The sequence below is a fragment of the Polypterus senegalus genome, chromosome 9 (genome assembly GCF_016835505.1).
Source record: "Polypterus senegalus isolate Bchr_013 chromosome 9, ASM1683550v1, whole genome shotgun sequence".
NCBI lineage: Eukaryota > Metazoa > Chordata > Cladistia > Polypteriformes > Polypteridae > Polypterus > Polypterus senegalus.
The window spans coordinates 32,833,018-32,852,622 of record NC_053162.1 but is presented as its reverse complement, the minus strand read 5'-3'; the positions used below and the strand labels follow the sequence as shown (position 1 = coordinate 32,852,622).

Here is a 19,605-nt window from a genome sequence, read left to right as displayed (position 1 = left end):
GTAATATCAAACCTCTGAAATAAAGAAATAAGTATGAGGGCATAGGTATTGATTTAAGGAAAAACTTTACATTATTAACACACTTTAATAATTTTAACTGATCTTTTACATATGCAATTGTATCCATGTTTTACTTCCTTAATAAAAATATAAAAAGGGGTTTTCTATCACCTAATTTGCATTTATATGACATTTTGTTGAAAGTAAAATTAAATTTAAAGTTAAGAAGGCATTCTCCTTACTTTTATCATACTCATAAGAACCAAAAAATATTATTAAAGGAAACAGAAAAACCTAGTAATATATTATCATCAATGATGGTGTTAGAGGGGATACACCATTGAGTGTTCTGCACTGTTAATGTTGGACTCCAGACCAACAGCCCACACTCAATATTGCTGGATTGCTTGAGCTGATGTACCAAAGTTTTCTTTGCTTAGTTTAGGCATAAGCTAAAGAGTCTCACAATCCGCAAAAGCGTCACAAAATTCAGATTTTTTTTTTTGCTTCTATGTGACTTTTTGTATGTATTATTTGCTTTATGTAATCGATAATTGCATTCATTTGAAGATAATTACTATTTTAACTTTAAATACCTTGCTATATAATAATTAAAAGCCATATACCTGTATGTGTTTTCATTTATTTGCGGCAACCTTAGGTAGTTTTGGTATGCTTTTTTGTGAGACCTTTTGTGTAACTTCATGATTTCTTTTAATTAGTAAGGTGTAATTGAATCCATTTTAATATGCTTCTCTTTATAATTTTACAATCAGGGTGTTCACTCAAAAAAATGATTTGTTGCTGGGACTCAATTCAATAATGTAAAATTTCCACATTAATTTATAAAGTAGCCTAAACTCATCTTAAATTAGTAAGTCTAACCAGAGTGGAAGGAATTAGGTGAACTAATTTGATTTATTTAAACTGATAACTGTGAACATAAAACACTTTTGTTAAAAAAATACTGCATGTTTTCAACATTAAAAAAAACACAACATTTTTGTTTGTAGAAGTTTTATTTCTACTATTGAATTGTAGATGTTTTATTTCCACTTTTGAATTAATCTGGCATAGATTTGTCAGACTATAGAAGACAAACGTGCTCAAAGCCACCTTCATAACAGCACAAATCTTTGACACTTAAATTACTATTATGTCCAGTTTTTATCTTTCTCTAATGTTAGACTTGCCTGAAGATGGGACCTGAGTTGCCTTGAAAGCTTGCATATTGTAATCTTTTTAGTTAGCCAGTAAAAGGTGTCATTTTGCTTTGCATTTCTCTAATGTTAGAGAAACGAATAAAGAGTTTTAAAACTCTGCAATATCTTTACAAAAAGATTGATCACTGAATGCAGATTAACTTATCTAATGCTACTAAGGCATTTTTGTCAAGAAAAATAACCCACAATTGCTCATTCTAGAAATCTTCCCAAAAATAGCTCTATATGAAATTCTCACCCCCCCACTATAAAATGTGAATAGATAATCTTTATTTACCAACAATGAATTTTATATGGTTGTCAGTGAAATTCATTTGTTTGATATAAATCTAAATTAACCAAGTTCTTATCTTAAATCACCATTTAAATCTTAAAACATTCATTTTAAGTAAAGTCGACCTAAGATAATTGTGTAATGGCAGTATACCCTAAAAATGTTTTCTGTAGAAGGTGCACTTAATTAAAGCAATGTAATCTATTCATATTGTTTGAAAGCAAATTGTCAGTTGTACTACAGATGGACATGTAAAGCTTTAAAACCTATTCATTAGAGAAAAGTCAATTTGAGTTGGCTGAGTAATAGTAGCATACACCCCAAGAACCATTTTTTGGAATGGGCTGCACTCACCCAATACTGTCAAAAATGATGGAGTACCTGCAAGTCAAAACAGTCAAGGGGATAATCCAATATACACTCTCCACACCAAACCCCACTCGATGAAATGATTGACTATCCCACTAGTCAAAATAATCAAAGGGATCCTAGCAATGAAGCGATCAAGTCTTGTGCCAAAATCAAAAGTCAGAGCTGGGGCCTCATGTATAACGCCGTGCATAGAATTCGCACTATAACATGACGTAAGCACAAAAGCCGAAATGTGCTTATGCACAGAAAAATCTAGATTCAGGAATCTGTGCGTACTCCAACTTCCATGTTCTTTCACTCCATGAATCCTGGTCAGCATGAAAAGTAATGCTCGTGCATGTGCCTTCTGTCCCGCCCCCAACTCCTCCCAGAATTATGCCTCTATGAATATGCAAATCAATATAAATCGCTCTTAAGCTCAGCCTTCTGTGAAAAGACAATGGGAAAAGCACGGGGGAAAATATAAGAATTTCAATGAATACCAAGTGGAGGCAAAGGAAAAGCATACTATTTGTTGATTTAAACAGTGGTATAATCAACAAATGGAAGTTGATTGAATGATATACAGTGGGTACAGAAAGTATTCAGACCCCCTTCAATTTTTCACTCTTTGTTATATTGCAGCCATTTGCTAAAATCATTAATTTTTTTTCCTCATTAATGTACACACAGTTTTTCTTTTTTAATAAATCTGCAACAATTTCAAAAATTATTTTTTTTGTCTGTCAATATGGGGTGCTGTGTGTACATTAATGAGGGAAAAAATTAATTTAAATGATTTTAGCAAATGGCGAGTTGTAGCCCACCAACTGAACTTATTTGGGTACAGACAAAAAAATAGGCACACAGTGGGAAAAAAATCATGAAATGCCAACTTTAATCTTGAAATTTCCACTTTAATCACGTAGTTTATTTTGTCATTAAAGTAGAACCTCACAAACTTCATCTTAAAATCATTTAATTTACTAGTTTCTCAAATCCCATCGTAACTAAAGTAGCACGTTAAATGCTTTGTTTTGTATTTGATCTTCAATGTGCTCTATGTGTATGAATCACAATGTGCTTCCGTTCTTTCTCTTCCTCCGACAAGACACAGAATCCATTACATTCACGATATTACAGCTCTCTGAATAATTAAAATACTGAGATGTATACATGGTATCATTTTCATGATTATTGGAATGAAAGCATGTTATTAAACATTGGAACATCATGGCACAGTGATTGTTCATGTCTGACACAAGATGCTGCTGCGCCATGTGCAACCTTCGATGAAATAATTTATTGCAGCAGTACTGTCTCTATAAAAAATACTAACCTCCAATTCCTGTCCTTCCGCTTCTTTCTCCAAATACCCAATCGCCACACAATCAGCTCTGTAATAGACGTTAAGCCATCTGTAAGCTTACAACGATGATTCTTGTATGTCTGTAGTACTAGGGTGTTGTACCGTGTTAGCCATTATGAATGTAGAGAAAAGCCAAGCAAAATGACACCATTTATTGGCTAACTAAAAAGATTACAATATGCAAGCATTCAAGGCAACTCAGGCCTCTTGCCTGAAGAAGGGGCCTGAGTTGCCTCGAAAGCTTGCATATTGTAATCTTTTTAGTTAGCCAATAAAATATGTCATTTTGCTTGGCTTTTCTCTACAACGACGATTCTTCAAAACTTTTAAGGAACATTGAAATATCTTCATAGTACGTGTTTAATTATTCTATCTGTCCTTCCAGTGTAGTGCCAGCCTCAGTAAATATACAGCGCAATACGTGAACTTGCTAGCACTGCGGCACCGTGTCCTCACATGTTTAATTATTAACAATACAGATTATCTAAATTAAGTTAAAGTTTTATCTGTATAATACTGTATAATCAACATATTTTGCTGCATTTCATCTTACAAATGATACCATCTGCAATTGTAAATACGTGCTTTATAAAGTGGCGCAGGTTGTGCAATATTATAACTGTAGTGCAAGTTTACAGTGGGGTAATTGTACATATACTGTAAGTACAAACAGTTCTACAAGGAGCAATTTATTGAGTGCGTTTATAGTTCTTGGGATGAAACTGTTTCTGAACCACAAGGTCCGTACAGGAAAGGCTTTGAAATGTTTTGCCATGGCTGAGGCAGTGTGGGCTTGATGCTATAATACCGACAATTCTCTTTCTGATCAGCTGCTGCTGTGATTCCCCACTCAGATACAGTGATATAAATACTCCCGAGTGGTGCAGTGAGAGTAATATGGAAAAAGATGATCCGCTGTGGCAACCCTTAAAGGGAGCAGCTGAAAGAAGAAAAAGAAGAAGAAGAAGATGGTGCAGTGAGAGTAACAACGCTAAAGCAGTTATGGTATTTGGAATACTATGGCTATTCCCTGGACCATTATATTGTTACAGGTTAATTACAATCAGATGCATTACACTAATCAACAATATGCAGCTAGTTTCAGTGTATTTATAAAGCCGCGTAAGGAAAATAAATAGTAACCACACAGGAACAGTAGCACTGCTTTGACGCTGGGTGCCACCAGTCTGCAAAACCGAGCGCAGAACTTGCGTACGACAAGGTATGAGGTACCGTGGAAAAGTGCGTGGCTTTACGCCAAGTGTAAGTTTTATACATCAAGATTTTAACGTGGAAACGTTCTTACGCAACATTTCTGTGCGTACGCACCGTTTATGCATGAGGCCTCTGGTGTCTATTTGCTGCATTGTTATAAATATGACCACTTTATCACACACAGATTCTAAGTGACACACGATTAAAGTTTACAATAAACATTGTGAAGACAGAAAACTCAGAGAAACACATAAAGGTCCCGTGTACTGAAGGTCGTGAGGAGTTCAGTTCGTCTTGTAGTGATACAAAGACTTCCATGAGACAACATATGAGGTGTTACAGAGGACTTTTATAAGGGACGGGCAGGAAATGACACAGATGATTGACATAAAATGGTTGAATCAGAGGAATTAAGGTGGAATGAAGGCAGAAGTGATGTCATCTAGTAGGTGCCGGAATTGAGGAGTGACATTGTATCTTTGATACCCGGAAGAAGACTGCTGTGGATGGATTTTTAATGGTGTTCCTAATGGTACATCTTCTAATCATCATTTTACCTGGGGAACAAGAGAGAGAGGCATTAGCGCTAAGCGGCAAATCCCCCTGGTTATTGTATTCATGCTGCGTTAAGCCCGTTGGCTGTCCCCCACTCGCGTGTGTGTGACAACTTATAGAACAGAACAAACTGGACAGCTTACTTAATAACCTGGAATAAAATGTCTAGAAAACAAAGAATTGGTGATTGGCTTTAATTGTGGAAAATGATGACTCTCACCTCAGTGGTCACATTGTACAGTAGAGGTAGTAGAGAAGTTCCAGATCCTGGCAGCACTCCAGCATCAGAGGTCAAAACATTTGTTCTGGTCACAAAAGCTCACCAGATGCCATGTTTTCTGAGGTAGTGAAGGAAGTTTACAGTATTACAGAAAGCAACAGATTTTTAACAAGTAAATTAAGTTTTGGCCTTATATAGGGTGGTCCAGATCTAATTATGCAATTTTCATTACGCTATAACTTTTCAAGTTTATTACATAGAAAATCACCCGAAAAATCCTGGATCATTGAGAAGTGTGCGAACTGACGACACGAAGAATCACCTTTGCGCCGAACTGGAATCGTCCCCACATAAATCAAACTCATCCAGATGATCTGGATCTGCATAATTAGATCTGGACCACCCTGTACATCACAGTTTGGTATGGCACAGGCAACAGCAAGAATGTTATGCATGTTTTATAAAGTCACTGGTTGTCACTTACTTGCTGTGGATTCAGTTGAGATTAGCAGACTGAAACTATAAAATATCTTAGCAACTAGCTGTGCTAGTTGTTCAAGATGGGTTGAGATGAAGTAATGAGCATAGACCTAAGTGTTAACATTTGCAGTGCACTATTCAATGCATATGCCTCTGTTAGTATGGAATTTGTAAAAGCAGTGCTATTGTTTGTGATGCACCACCTATTGGAATGACAATGCATTTTTTTACTAAAAATGTTTGTGATTCGCTGTCATTTGAAATAACTGAGATATAGCAATTGGATGGACACACAGACAGACCACAAAGAAACTTATCCTTTTATTTAGATGGATTTGGTGATTATGTCCAAGTGTATTTTTTAGAATTAGTGGGCTGCTGTGGATGATGACTACTGTTCTTGTTATGCATTTGCGTTGCTGCTTTATTTGTATAAGCTTTACCAAATTGAATTCACTGTATGTTATGGCAATAAAGTATTTTAATGAAATAAAAATCACTCTCTTCAAGCAATGAATTCCCCTCAAGTTTTATGTGTTGTGGATTATCCACAACTGTACATACTGTACCTCTCTAAGCAAAGACTTTCTTAAATACTGTATATCCAAGATTTGATCCCAACTACCAGACTAGATTTTGGCCTTGTCCTCAAGTTAAGACTCTACTGTCATGTATTTCATGCTATCAGCAGTCTTCAACATCCGGACAGGTCCTCCTCGGCCTCATGGGTTTTATTGGGGTGATCCAGGATGGTTCAGTTCCTCTGAATGATCATCATTGTGGTCACTTTTGTACCACTGCTCAAATAGAATAGATCACCCTAAAACAAAAGTGATCAAAGCACATAGAAACTCTCCCTGGTTTAATGAAAACACCTGAGCTCTTAAATTAGAGTGTCAAAAACTGGTGCACAGATGGAGAACAACAATGCTACATGTCTTTCAAATTGCATGGACAGAGAGTGTTAATAAATATAAAAAGCCCTCTTTAAAGCTCGCTCAGAATACTATTCTACATTAATAGATAGCAATAATAAAAATCCCCGGGTACTGTTTAGAACAGTGGCTAAATTAACAAATGGAATTAAGATCAACAGTGCAAAATACCAACAGATATTAGCAGTACAGACTTTATGAACTTCGTCAATGATAAAATTAAAAAGATAAGATCCCAGATCTCTGCATCACAGTACAACAAGCAGACCCTGTTTCACATTGCATTCAGCACTTTAATAATTTTAATCGTATAACTGAGCAGGAAGTCTTAACTTTAATTTCTAAAATGAAGCCCACTACTTGTTCCCTAGATCCGGTGCCAACAAAACTTGTAAAAAGTGCAATGGATGTTCTTGCAGCCTATTCTAAACATTATCAATAGTTCATTATTGCATGGCACAGTACCTGATGCACTAAAAGTGTCAGTCATTAAACCATTACTTAAAAAGTCAGACCTAGACCCACACATACTAAATAATTATAGGCCTATTTCAAATTTACCGTTTCTCTCTAAAATAATAGAAAAAGTAGTCACCAGTCAGCTTCAGCCACACCTTACGCATTACAATTTATTTGAGAAATTCCAGTCTGGTTTTCGCACTGGTCATAGTACAGAAAGGCACTAACGGGTTGTAAATGACATTCTGATATCCTCTGATGAAGGAAACTCCACTGTAATTATGTTGTTGGACTTAAGTGCAGCATTTGACACCATTGACCATTCTATTTTACTGCACAGGCTAGAAAATGATGTTGGGCTTACAGGCCCGTGCTCGCTTGGTTTAGTTCTTATTTATCAAATCGATTCCAATATGTACAGAAATGTGCTGACAGTACTCCATCATTATACACAGAAGTTCAATATGGTGTCCGCAGGGCTCAGTACTGGGACCTTTACTGTTTTCACTTTACATGCTTCCACTGGGATCTCTCATTAGGAAACATAATGTTAATTTTCACTGTATGCAGATGACACCCAGTTATACCTTTCATTTAAATCAAATGAAGTTTCTGATGTTGTCTTTAATTAGTTATGTTAGTGAATTAAAGGAATGGATGAATGAGAACTACTTGTCTTTAAATACAGATAAAACAGAGATGTTAATTGTTGGAGGGAATGACGCTGATCACAGCAATATTTTGTCATCATTTAACTCAGTTGGAATCCCAATTAATTTTACTGAATCAGCCCGCAATCTAGGAGTTATCTTTGACTCTAGCATGTCATTTAAAGCATATTACAAAGTTGTCCAAAACATGTTTCTTCCATCTTAAAAATGTTAGGAAATTAAGGCGCTTTCTAAATAAACAGGATTGTGAGAAATTAATTCATGCATTTATCTCTAGTAGGATTGACTACTGCAATGCGGTGTTCACTGGCTGTTCAAACTGTTCTTATACAGCCTCCAGTTAATCCAAAATGCGGCTGGCAAGAATGATTACAAGAACAAGAAAATATGAACACATAACTCCAGTTCTTAAATCCTTACACTGGCTCCCAGTTAAGTTTAGGGCAGATTTCAAAATCCTCCTTTTAACATATAAAGCATTAAATGGCCAAGGTCCGCTTACTTGTCTGAACTTATCATGACTTACAAACCTGAGCACATTAAGATCTCAAGATGCCGGTCTGCTTAGGATTCCAAGGATTAATAAAATAACAGTGGGAGGTCGAGCTTTTAGTTACAGGGCCCCTAAACTGTGGAATGGTCTCCTGCTTCTATAAGAGATGCCCCTTCGTCTCAGCCTTTAAATCCCGGCTGAAGACTCACTACTTCAGTTTAGCATATCCTGACTAGAGCTGCTGATTAACTGTACATACTGCATCTCTGTTGTTAGTCATTAGCACTAAAACATAAGTAACATGATAGTTATATTTGAATACTAACCCTCACCTATTCTGTTTCTTTCTCGGTACTCAAATGTGGCATTGGTGCCACGCCCACCTGCCAAGTTGTTTGCCTGCCTATGGTAAAGTCATCCCTGATGGAGGATCACAGGAATCATGGGAAAGAGGGTCCTTTCATCGGATTGGGTTGCCCAGCACTGTTTCAGTCGTGGAATGGCCAAATGTGGGAGGCACCTTGATGGATGAGGTCTCCAGGACTCTAAAAATATCCAAATCTTATTATGTGATATCATCTACTGTTAAATTCTGCTCCATACTTCTAAAATTTTTATTTTCAGGCTGTATTAAGGATTTGTTCTGTTCTGTGTATTGTATTGTATTGTATTGTCCCCATGTTTTGACACCCATTGCATGCCAACCTACCTGGAAAGGGGTCTCTCTTTGAACTGCCTTTCCCAAGGTTTCTTCCATTTTTCCCTACAAGGTTTTTTTGGGAGTTTTTCCTTGTCCTCTCAGAGAGTCAAGGCTGGGGGGCTGTCAAGAGGCAGGGCCTGTTAAAGCCCATTGCGGCACTTCCTGTGTGATTTTGGGCTATACAAAAATAAACTGTATTGTATTGTATAAAAGAAATCACAATTGCTCTCTGTCACTGTCCTGCTCCACTGGCAGACTGAGACTCTTCAATTCCACCCGGGTTGGGTGGGGTAAACGTTAACATTATACAAAGTTATTGTCTGTTATACCTGCATTTTTATCACTCTTTAATATTGTTTTTTATCAGTATGCTGCTGCTAGAGTATGTGAATTTTCCCTTGGGATTAATAAAGTATCTATCTCTGTATTATGATGGCTTAGGCATATACTCACTGTACTGGGTGACACTGGGAAGAATAAATGTTGCTCAGTAGGACACAAATATGGCAACCTGTCTTAGAAACAGCTATTCTTAGTCAATCAATAGAACAGTTTTACATCTTAAGACCTTTTTCTTTTCTTCAACTCTACTTTTTCAACAGTATTATTTGAAAAAAGGGGAAAACTGGGAATATGAAGTTTAGGGGAGAGAATTAAATGTAGTATTAATGTTATAATATAATCTAGGCACAGTAGATAAAATCAGAATATTTGATTGTTTGTCAGTCAGGCAACAATGGTTGAACCAATTTCCACATACGTTTGCATGTGCAATGCTTTGTTGCAACTTAAAATATGGGCTATATTGCGTAGTGGGGAGAAGGTGTACTGGAGGAGGGCAACCCAAAAAACAGTACAGATGTTGGGTCTATAATTCCTGTCAGGCAGTAGCAGTGAGTTGGGCTGATGGGAGAACACTATTATCAGCATACATGAGGTTCTGTACTGGCCAAGGCATTATTTCATTTAAGACTGCATGACTCCAGTTACAACATTTTCATTCTCAATTAAACTGTATAACAATTTTATTGTCTTGCTGAATTATAGCTTTTGTCTAACAGTACATGATTTTGTCTCATTGTGGGTTGTGTTTGTCCATTGTTGAATTTCCAAAAGACAGTATTTCCCTATTTATTTGTATCTAGAGCCCTTTTTGAGAAATATACACGTCTAAAAGTGGTGCATGGTGTTGCAAAAATCTTAAGGAGCAATGTTTCTTTTAAACCCTCAAAATTAACTTGTAAAACCATCCTTTTTAGTGAGTTTTGTGGTTGGGAGACCACATGTGAAATTAAATGTAGCATCAATTTTGCCAAACTGTATGCACAAGAAAATTCAACTGCTTCGCTCACCACTACTTATTATTGCAGTGCCCCCTGCTCCATGTTGGTTAAATGTGCAAACAGAAATATCATTGTACTGTGTACATATGACTGTAACTCTGAAATGAACTTATGAAGTTTAATTCAACTGAGAATGGCATTAGCAACTTTTACTGTTTCTTAATGGCAGACATTCATTCAATTCGATTAAATGATGAGGCATCATTATACAAACAGACAAACAATTATACAAATGTACCTTGGCAATTCCAGGAAGTTTGGCTAGCACTGTATTATTGCCAAAGAAAACCTCATAAAAAGATTAAAACAAGGCAAAATATACCAATTACTAACAAGTGTTAGTAGTTTGCTGTGAAATGTGGCAACTGAATCAACTGTTTGCTGCCCCCAGCTGGGTACATGAGTTGTAAGTGTAGCGTTAAAATTTTAAAATTTGCAAGTTTTTTTAGACTGAATGACATTTCTTTGAACTTTTTGAAAGCTTACTACTGCTAAGATTCTAGAAAGATTTATCCACCATGGGTACTGCACACAGATTCAGCAAGCAAGGAAAGAAACTTATAATATAAAAGATAATCTTCAGATTAATGCATCCACTATAGTCTGCCTGCCACACAATGACTGCAACAGTACTCTTGATTGATAGTAGAGCATAGTAACTACTGTGATCAATGAAACATTTCTCTACATTTTTCAATTCTGTCAGAAAAACACAAAGAAAATGTTAGAAAAATAGAAGACAACTTTATTGAAGGAGTATGTGAAATATAATTACATTTCCAGCTGCACAACACTTTTGCTTTCTTATTTGACTGTTGTATTAAAACAAAGCTTTGTTCTACTAGTTAGGAAAATAACCAACAAGCAACTCCTCAGCTGCATGAACCTTTGCTGGATTCAAGCCTACAGCTTACTTGCTATTTAAAAACATTATTTCAAAATGTTTGCTGTAACGTTATAAATAAAATGTATACATCTAAAATCAAGCAGTGTGTTTGCTTGAATTATATCCATTATATCATTTACAGTAACATAGATAACATGCCTCATTTCGGAGCAGCACAATACTAGCTTCGGATCTCCCTGAGGAATTAAGAGTAAAAGAACGAAGGGCCATGAAGCCTATTTAATTTCAGAAATAACAGATATGAAAGGTAGGCAACCAAATGTAAAGCTTTGTGAGATACAGATACTGGACAAAAATGGGATGTAAGGATAAGCAAATATGTAGAACAGCTTCTCCGACTTTCACAGAACTTAAACAATGGATTTCAGAGGAAAAATAATACTCTACTGCTCTTCATATCCAAATTTGAAACAGCAAAACCCTGCTGCATCACGTCAGGCTTTTCTCACATATAAGTTATTCTGAAGCCATAATAGGTACAGTCTGAAGCCATAATAGGTACTGTACTGATCATGTAAATACAATGAAGTTTCCTCCCTGGCTCCCAAACAGCAAAACCCATAGCTACTGTACATGGGGACGAGGCTTCAAGATCAGTTTTCCAGTCTGAAAAACAAAGAAAAAATGGGAATTTCATTTAGAGTGTTAAATCAGGGTGCGTGATGTTGAAACGTATGCATTCCACAGGCAGTTAATGCAATGTATTTTATCAGAAGACTACACACATTCACTTCTACAGTTTGTTTCTTGTCATACATAAAACTACTCACATCATCGCAGGACATGTTATACTCAGCCAGGACAGTCCGACAGCGGGCAGCTATACTGTGAACAGCATGGTTAAAAAAAAATAAGTCTGAATATCTGTAGAATGTATGTTTATTTTGTAGCAGTTTCTGAAAATAACTATTCCAAGCACACATGTTGCTACTTCAAGAAGTATTGTTATATACAGCTTAAACCCCATCAGATCCACCTGTCTGGGTTACACAGAAAAAAGGATACATTGACGGAGCCACGACTCTCTTGTGTATTCCAGCAAAAAAGAGGCCTATCAGGGTCACACAGCTTATGGTGAAAAATGGGTGGTTCCATAAGGACGTAAAGAAAGACACCTAGAAGATAACACAGTTTTCAAAAGGAATGCAAATAAAGCATTTTGTCTTCTGTTTTTAACAAAAAAAGAAAGGCATGATGTGGGGACGTAATACACTGTTGTAAAACCTGGGGACTGGCTGGCTTTTTCATTACTGCCAATACTAATCAGTGGCCATTCTAAATGCAAATTTAGAATTATAACAAGAGTCACTTGCTTATTTTCGATCATATACTGTAAAACATGTTCAAAATTCAAGGTAAACAGCAATAGGAATATATATTATTATGCACAATTAGTGGAGACCAGAAGCCACTCACCTTCTGTGTTTCAGGGTCAATAAGCCAGTTCCACGCACCAGTTGCTGTGCACACAGACACCACAATGAGAATAACTGTACACAAGAAAATCCAATCAGTATGTGTCTGGTAATACACTGCTAAAGTTTATCTAGGCAGACAATACAAAGAAGTACTTAGCATTTAAGTTACGTTGCAACAATGGATGTGTTACTCCAATAAACCGTATGCACAAAACTACTATGATTAACATTAGGCACACAAGCTCTGCATAATTAATTAACTACATATATGTATCAATGGAAGCTCTCCTTTTATTGCTTTTATTGTGCACTTAAAAGTTTTTCATTTACCTGTATCACTATTGCCAAAATGATTCTAAATTGTCCCTAGTGTGTGCTTGGTGTGTGTGTGTGCGCCCTGCGGTGGGCTGGCGCCCTGCCCGGGGTTTATTTCCTGCCTTGTGCCCTGTGTTGGATGGAATTGGCTCAAGCAGACCTCTGTGACCCTGTAGTTAGGATATAGTGGGTTGGATAGTGGATGGATGGATGGACTATTGCCAAAAGCTTTCTGCTTCAAATGCCCCTCGTTACTTATAAAAATTGTTTTAATTAACAATCTTCAACATAAGAAGTACATTTCTAACTAGCCAGGCTATCTGTTGGCTTTGTGCATTGTTGAAAACGTAATGAATGGGCTGCAAAAGTTAGGTTAGGTCTGAATATTAAGCTATTGTAAGTTGATTTATACTGGGAGGCATTTAGCTGGGAGCAGCAAACTTCAGCTTTTACCATTTGACGGTAGAATGTCAGCAATAAAAGATAACATGTACTGCATATCGTTTAGGGGAAAAATAAGGAACAATGTTCTATATGCATATTAATATATGAATTATGATGTTTAAATATGAGAGACTTGAACACATTAGCACCTTTCCTAATTTGATGAGGTATATTTCAACATGAAAATCAGTTTAAGGTAGGCCAATATTAAATTTACCTAAGCAATAAATATGTTCATCTAAAAAAAGTAAGTACATTTTTAAAAACCATTTAACCTTTCACTTATACAGTTTTATGCATCAGGACATAACTAGCAATCATCTAGTCAACACAAAGTCCTCAATTTAAATAAACCTAATGAAGGCTGACAAAGCACAATCCAAATTAACTTTGTTACTATGTACTCAGTAGGAAACAAGTCAACAGTCAAAATCCATGTGTGAAGATGAAAGTACACCCTTGCTGTTTCCATCTCAGTCAAGAAGAGTAATTCGGGGCTGGTGCTGCCAATCTGGTACACATGAGTTTCTGATGAGCAGGAAGTTCTGCCTCCTCAATATAAAAAAGAACCTTTGACAGTTTGGTCTGGAACAATGAAGTTTATGCCAAGGACAAAAGACATTTGCAAATATTACCACAGAAGTAACTGTTGCTGCTCATCTGTCTGGGGACAGTTATAAGGTCATTTCAAAACAATTAGAAAATAATCATTCTACCATTAGAAGATTTCTGTTGAAATGGATAGCATTAAAACAACTACCAAGAATAGGTGTCCTAGCAAATTCACCCAAAGATCAGCCATATAATTATATGAGAAATCACAAATAGCCCAAAGGCTACATGGTAAATGTTACAGTTCATAACTTTGCTATTAGAAATAAGACTCCTGAAACAATGTCCTTTGGACAAACAAAAGTGTGGACTTCTTTTATCATTATATGCAATGTTAGCTTAGGCAAAAACCAAACACTGTGCTTCACCACAAGAACCTCATACACAGTGGCAGATGGGTTTTTGCAGCCATGGGACCTCACATCACAATCACTGAGCTCACCATTACCTCCTTTTCAAATAAGGATATGCTAGAGAAAAAAAGTGACACCATCTGTCCCACAACTAAAACTTGATGAAAGTGAATAATGAAAGAGGACAATGAACCTAAGCACACCAGGAAAATCTACAAATGTATAGCAAAAGAAGAAAAGAATTCATGTTTGGAAAAGGCTAAGACAACGTCCACACTTCCACCCCACTGAGTTGCTGTAGTGGGATGGTAAGTGTACTGTGTGTAAACAAACAAAATGCCTTGAATATCAATGATCTTTAGCCCGTATTGTAAAGAGGAATTGAATAAAATTTCTTGAGTGCAATGCAAAAGTTTGATAAATGTATACAAAAACATATCAAAATAAACATGTATAATTTGTACTCAAATCTGACTACATAATTACTACAACCACAAAAGACATGAGTGACTTTTTTTTTTTTTACCTTATTTATATAAGCAGAGACTTGCGGAATTACACTTGGCACAAATTTGTCCTTCCAAGTGCAAAACCACCTAGTCTTAGTTGGAACTACTTTTTACTTACTTCGCCAACGACCAGTTGCTGGCTGTAAACAAGAAACATATTCAGTAAGTCTTCTTTCAAATGCCTTAAGATCTATAAAAAAAAAGAAAAATAAGTTAATCTTAGGAGTTTGAATCATAATTAAATACATGTGCATCTAAACAACAAGACCATCTTTGTACTGTAAAAGCACATCATTGAAAAGCCACCGCTAAATAAAAACCCTAAGAAAATTATGATTTATTGTTGACATAATGTAAATGTTTTATAAGCTTCTATTTTAATTTGTAGGTAAAAGAACTAGTACTTTATTTATATAAAGTATATAAAAATATTACTCAGCAAAAAAAGAAACGTCCTCTGACTTTCAACTGTTTTTACTTTCAGTAAACTTAATGTGTAAATATTTGTATGAACACTAAAAGAATCAACACCATAAAACATAAACTAAAAATGTTTCACAATGTGTCCCTGAATGAAGGGAGGCTCAAAATCAAAAGTACCAGTCAGTATCTGGTGTGGCCACCAGCTGCTTGAAGTACTGCAGTGCATCTCCTCCTCATGGACTGGACCAGATTTGTCAGTTCTTGCTGTGAGATGTTACCCCACTCTTCCACCAAGGCACCTGCAAGTTCCTGGACATTTCTGGGGGGAATGGCAGTAGCCATCGATCCAAATCGATCCCGCTCCAGGGTACAGGCCTCGGTGTAACGCTCATTCCTCCGACGATAAACACAAATCCGTCCATCACCCCTGGTGAGACAAAACCGTGACTCATCAGTGAAGAGCACTTTTTGCCACTCCTGTCTGGTCCAGCGAAGGTGGGTTTTTGCCCATAGGTGGCGTTGTTGCTGGTGATGTCTAGTAAGGACCTGCCTTACAACAGGCCTACAAGCCCTCAGTCCAGCCTCTCTCAGCCTATTGCGGACAGTCTGAGCACTGATGGAGGGATTGTGTGTTCCTGGTGTGACTCGGGCAGTTGTTGTGGCCATCCTGTACCTGTCACGCAGGTGTGATATTCGGATGTACCGATCCTGTGCAGGTGTTGTTACACGTGGTCTTCCACTGCGAGGATGATCAGCTGTCCTTCCTGTCTCCCTGTAGTGCTGTCTTAGGCGTCTCACAGTGTGGACATGGCAATTTATTGCCCTAGCCACATCAGCAGTCCTCATGCCTCCCTGCAGCATGCCTAATGCACGTTCACGCAGATGAGCAGGGACCCTGGGCATCTTTCTTTGGGTGTTTTTCACAGTCGGTAGACAAGTCTCTTTAGTGTCCTGCGTTTTTAGAACTGTGACCTTAAATGCCTACTTTCTGTAAGCTGTTAAGGTCTTAACGACCATTCCACAAGTGCATGTTAATTAATTGATTATGGTTAATTGAACATGCATGGAAAACATTGTTTAAACACTTTACAATGAAGATCTGTAAAGTTATTTGGATTTTTAAAACATTATTGTTGAAATACACAGTCCTGAAAAAGGGACGTTTCTTTTTTTGCTGAGTATATATGTTATATATTACTGCTAATGTAATACATAATTATGGTCTTAATGTTACCTACATGTGAAACAACCAGGTTTATATTGAATTTTAAAATACTGTTCATTAATTTCTTAAATTAGTAGGCTATGAATCACTTACATGAATGCAAACAAAACATTCTGTTATAAAACCTTTGGCGCAGATCAGCACATCACCACCTAATAAGTTAATATGTTTTCAGATTTAAAAAATGCAGAACTTAATTCATTTTATTTTCATATATTTAAAAAAAACTACTATATATGAGAAGTGTAGAACTAGACTGAATAAACATTTCAGTGAGTATGCAAATTACCAGAACTGGGCACAAACTTTAGAACTTAAATTCTACCAAGCTTGCCAAGCTGTTCTAATGTAGATAACACATTTTCTATATGTGTCCTCTCATTATTCCCATAATTTTAATTCTAATTAATGCATAAAAATGTTGGTAATTGAGGTCTAACACTTGACCTATCTTTAAAGATGTCATAATCATAAAGACAGAAAAAAAATAAATGAAAAATAACTTAGAAGTTTGATACTAATGAATGCATAAAAACATTGGTAATTGAAGTCACTTGTCACACATATCTTTAAAGATATCCAAAATAGTAAGGACAGAAAAAAACATGAATTTCCTAAAAACAAGTAAAATTGCTCTATTTAAAGTAAACCAACATAGGTTCTGGAGTTATAAAGTTGTCTAACTGATAATTCCTCTAGATAACAAAAACTATACTTTGGAGATATATTAATTCTTTCCCTTTGATGGACCGGCATAGGCTTTTGTGACTAGATTATTATTCATGTGATTCCGAAATTGGCAAAAAGAACTAATGAAATTGATGACTGGATTACCATTAAATTTGTCAAAGAAAAAATAAACAATTTTAAAATGTATTTATCTTGCTTTACAAGATGTGAACTATTTGCATTTAAGGAAATAAAGATTTGAAAATGTAGCCTATGATGTCTGGTGAGCTGGTTTAGAAACTTTAACAGTACACAAAATAAAAATTCAGAATTCAGCAGCACTGCAAACAATTAGCAGTATTTAAAATGCTTATAGCTCTAGGACTAAGAGTTCTTAAATCTGTTGCTCCTTACGCTGAGGAACTTAAATCTGGAGCCTGATGGCAGCCGAAATTTAGGATAAAGAGGATGGCTACTGTCTGACAGAAATGAGTTGGCCTTCTTTCTAACAAGCTTGTAATACAGCTCAGTGATTGAGGTCTGCTGCAAACCAATAATTTTACTGCTAATCGATAGCACCTACTACTTATAGATAAATCTTGTTCTATGCACATTTGTTCCTTTTTTGTCTGCTGCTGTAAATCTGAAATTTCCTTCAGGATTAAAAAAATGTCTCTATTTATACATGTGATAAAATGATTTTAATGTCAGATTTGTACACCACAAAGTTGTTTTTTATAGGTGAGGGCAGCTATGTTGACCAGTCCTGTACACACAATGATTAATATAAAATTGTGGGCCAAAACAATTATAAGCTTACTCAAATACACAATTATACTGAACCACAAAAAAGACATAAATAAAATCTACCACTGGGTGGAGTCCATGCGTCCTACACTAAATCAACAGTGCTGATTTCAACTCTAAAGTCAGATTTTTGTCTATCCTGTCAGGATCTTAAGTTAAGTGTACATGTGCAAAAAATAAACTGCATATAATGCAGAACTAGTTTCTGCCCCACAACTCTGTGTTGCCAAGCTGATGTATTCATAACAAAACAGAATGTACAGAAATTAAAGTATTTATGTTTCATAAGATTCACCTTACGCTCAGTGTAATAAGTAAAGCATGTTTGAATAGTTTAAGTACTTGCTTTTCAATGGTCATTGTTGTGCGTTGAACAAACCAACAGTAGTTACCCATCATTTTGGGGCTGAAGTGGCCTTGATATCTTGCTTCCATATTAGAAATATCTTGGTGGAATTACTCTCCATGTTCTTTATTTGCAATACCCAAATTAGGTGAAAAAAAAATCCACATTCGATTTTACTCATTCAGAAATAAAGTTTGACTGATGTTTTTTTTTTTTGTTCATGCCACACCATAGGCACATCAACCAACCAGGGCGAATGCCCAAAAGAATATACTGTATAGCAGACATGAGATGCCCAACTTTTATCCTAATATTCGACTTGACATGCAAAATAATACGTGTTAGCAATCGTCACTCTCTTTGACAATATCTTGCGCTGATATTCCCCACAAATGTAACAAAAATGATCGGGATGGTTGATGTTCATTTGAGGTTTAAAACAGAAACACCAACAAAAACGTAGCAAGCTCTAGGCATGTCGTCAGCCCCTGTTGTCTTATCCAGTCACACTGTTGACATCAGAGGACTGATATGACATGCTGATACGCTGGCATGCCTCTAGGAATGTACTCATGCTAGGGGCTACCAAATGTACAGATGTTATTAGTGGTAATCATTGCGTCATGCAACAGGATGAATATCAAACTATTAAGCAACAGCCAAGCGAGTGTATGCAACTTAAGATCTAGACGTGCTAGGAAAACACTGTATTAAGATTTGGAATCAGAATACTCAATTTATTATATATTACGTGTTTTACAAAATCTTCGTTTTCCTGTGTCATTCAAAACAAATATCCCTGGGCAAGGTTCAATGAATTACTCAGTCTTGTCATAGTTCCTTCTGTACGACTATTTGAGTCAATCCACATCACGTCACAAAATATTCATCTCAAACTGTCCAACCCCAAGTAAAAAGTTCCTCTTTTTACGACTTCCACACTCACCCTCGGCCTGCTCCAGGGAGTTCATTGCAGAGCTTGTTCGTTGGGACACTGCTGACAGGGAAGGTTACTACTCTCTCAATTTCCTGTCCCGGTCGCAAACACCTTTCAAGGAACCTCCGATCTTCACTCCTCTGATGTGGTGCCGCTGACTACTGCCTCGGTCAGGGAGAAAGTCATGTACAGGTTATTATTCCCCTTTTTTCCTCCTCAAGGCTTCATTGCTCGAGTAAACCTGAACTCACCGATTCTGTGTGCTCCGTGTCACTGGTTGATGACGTAACAAAAACCCCTCCCCCGCGATTGGTTTTGCGCTCCAGGCGCCAACGTGATATTCCAGCGCCTC

General features: G+C 36.6%; 1 protein-coding gene across 2 annotated transcripts; it reads right to left on the bottom strand.

Annotated features, from left to right (window-relative positions):
• Nucleotides 1-11,010: 11,010 nt before the first annotated feature.
• On the bottom strand, nt 11,011-19,585 carry cnep1r1 (CTD nuclear envelope phosphatase 1 regulatory subunit 1). Of its 2 annotated transcripts, XM_039762867.1 has the most exons (7): nt 19,505-19,585; nt 19,263-19,414; nt 14,965-15,036; nt 12,612-12,685; nt 12,201-12,310; nt 11,966-12,020; nt 11,011-11,801 (listed from the first exon to the last, which is right to left on the bottom strand). In XM_039762867.1, the coding sequence occupies exons 2-7, from the start codon at nt 19,285-19,287 to the stop codon at nt 11,760-11,762; spliced, it is 378 nt and encodes a 125-aa protein (XP_039618801.1). In that variant the 5' UTR covers nt 19,288-19,414; nt 19,505-19,585; the 3' UTR covers nt 11,011-11,759. The 2 variants fall into 2 exon arrangements, with proteins under 2 accessions (XP_039618801.1, XP_039618800.1); XM_039762866.1 differs by having other exon boundaries at nt 19,263-19,539.
• Nucleotides 19,586-19,605: the final 20 nt, after the last annotated feature.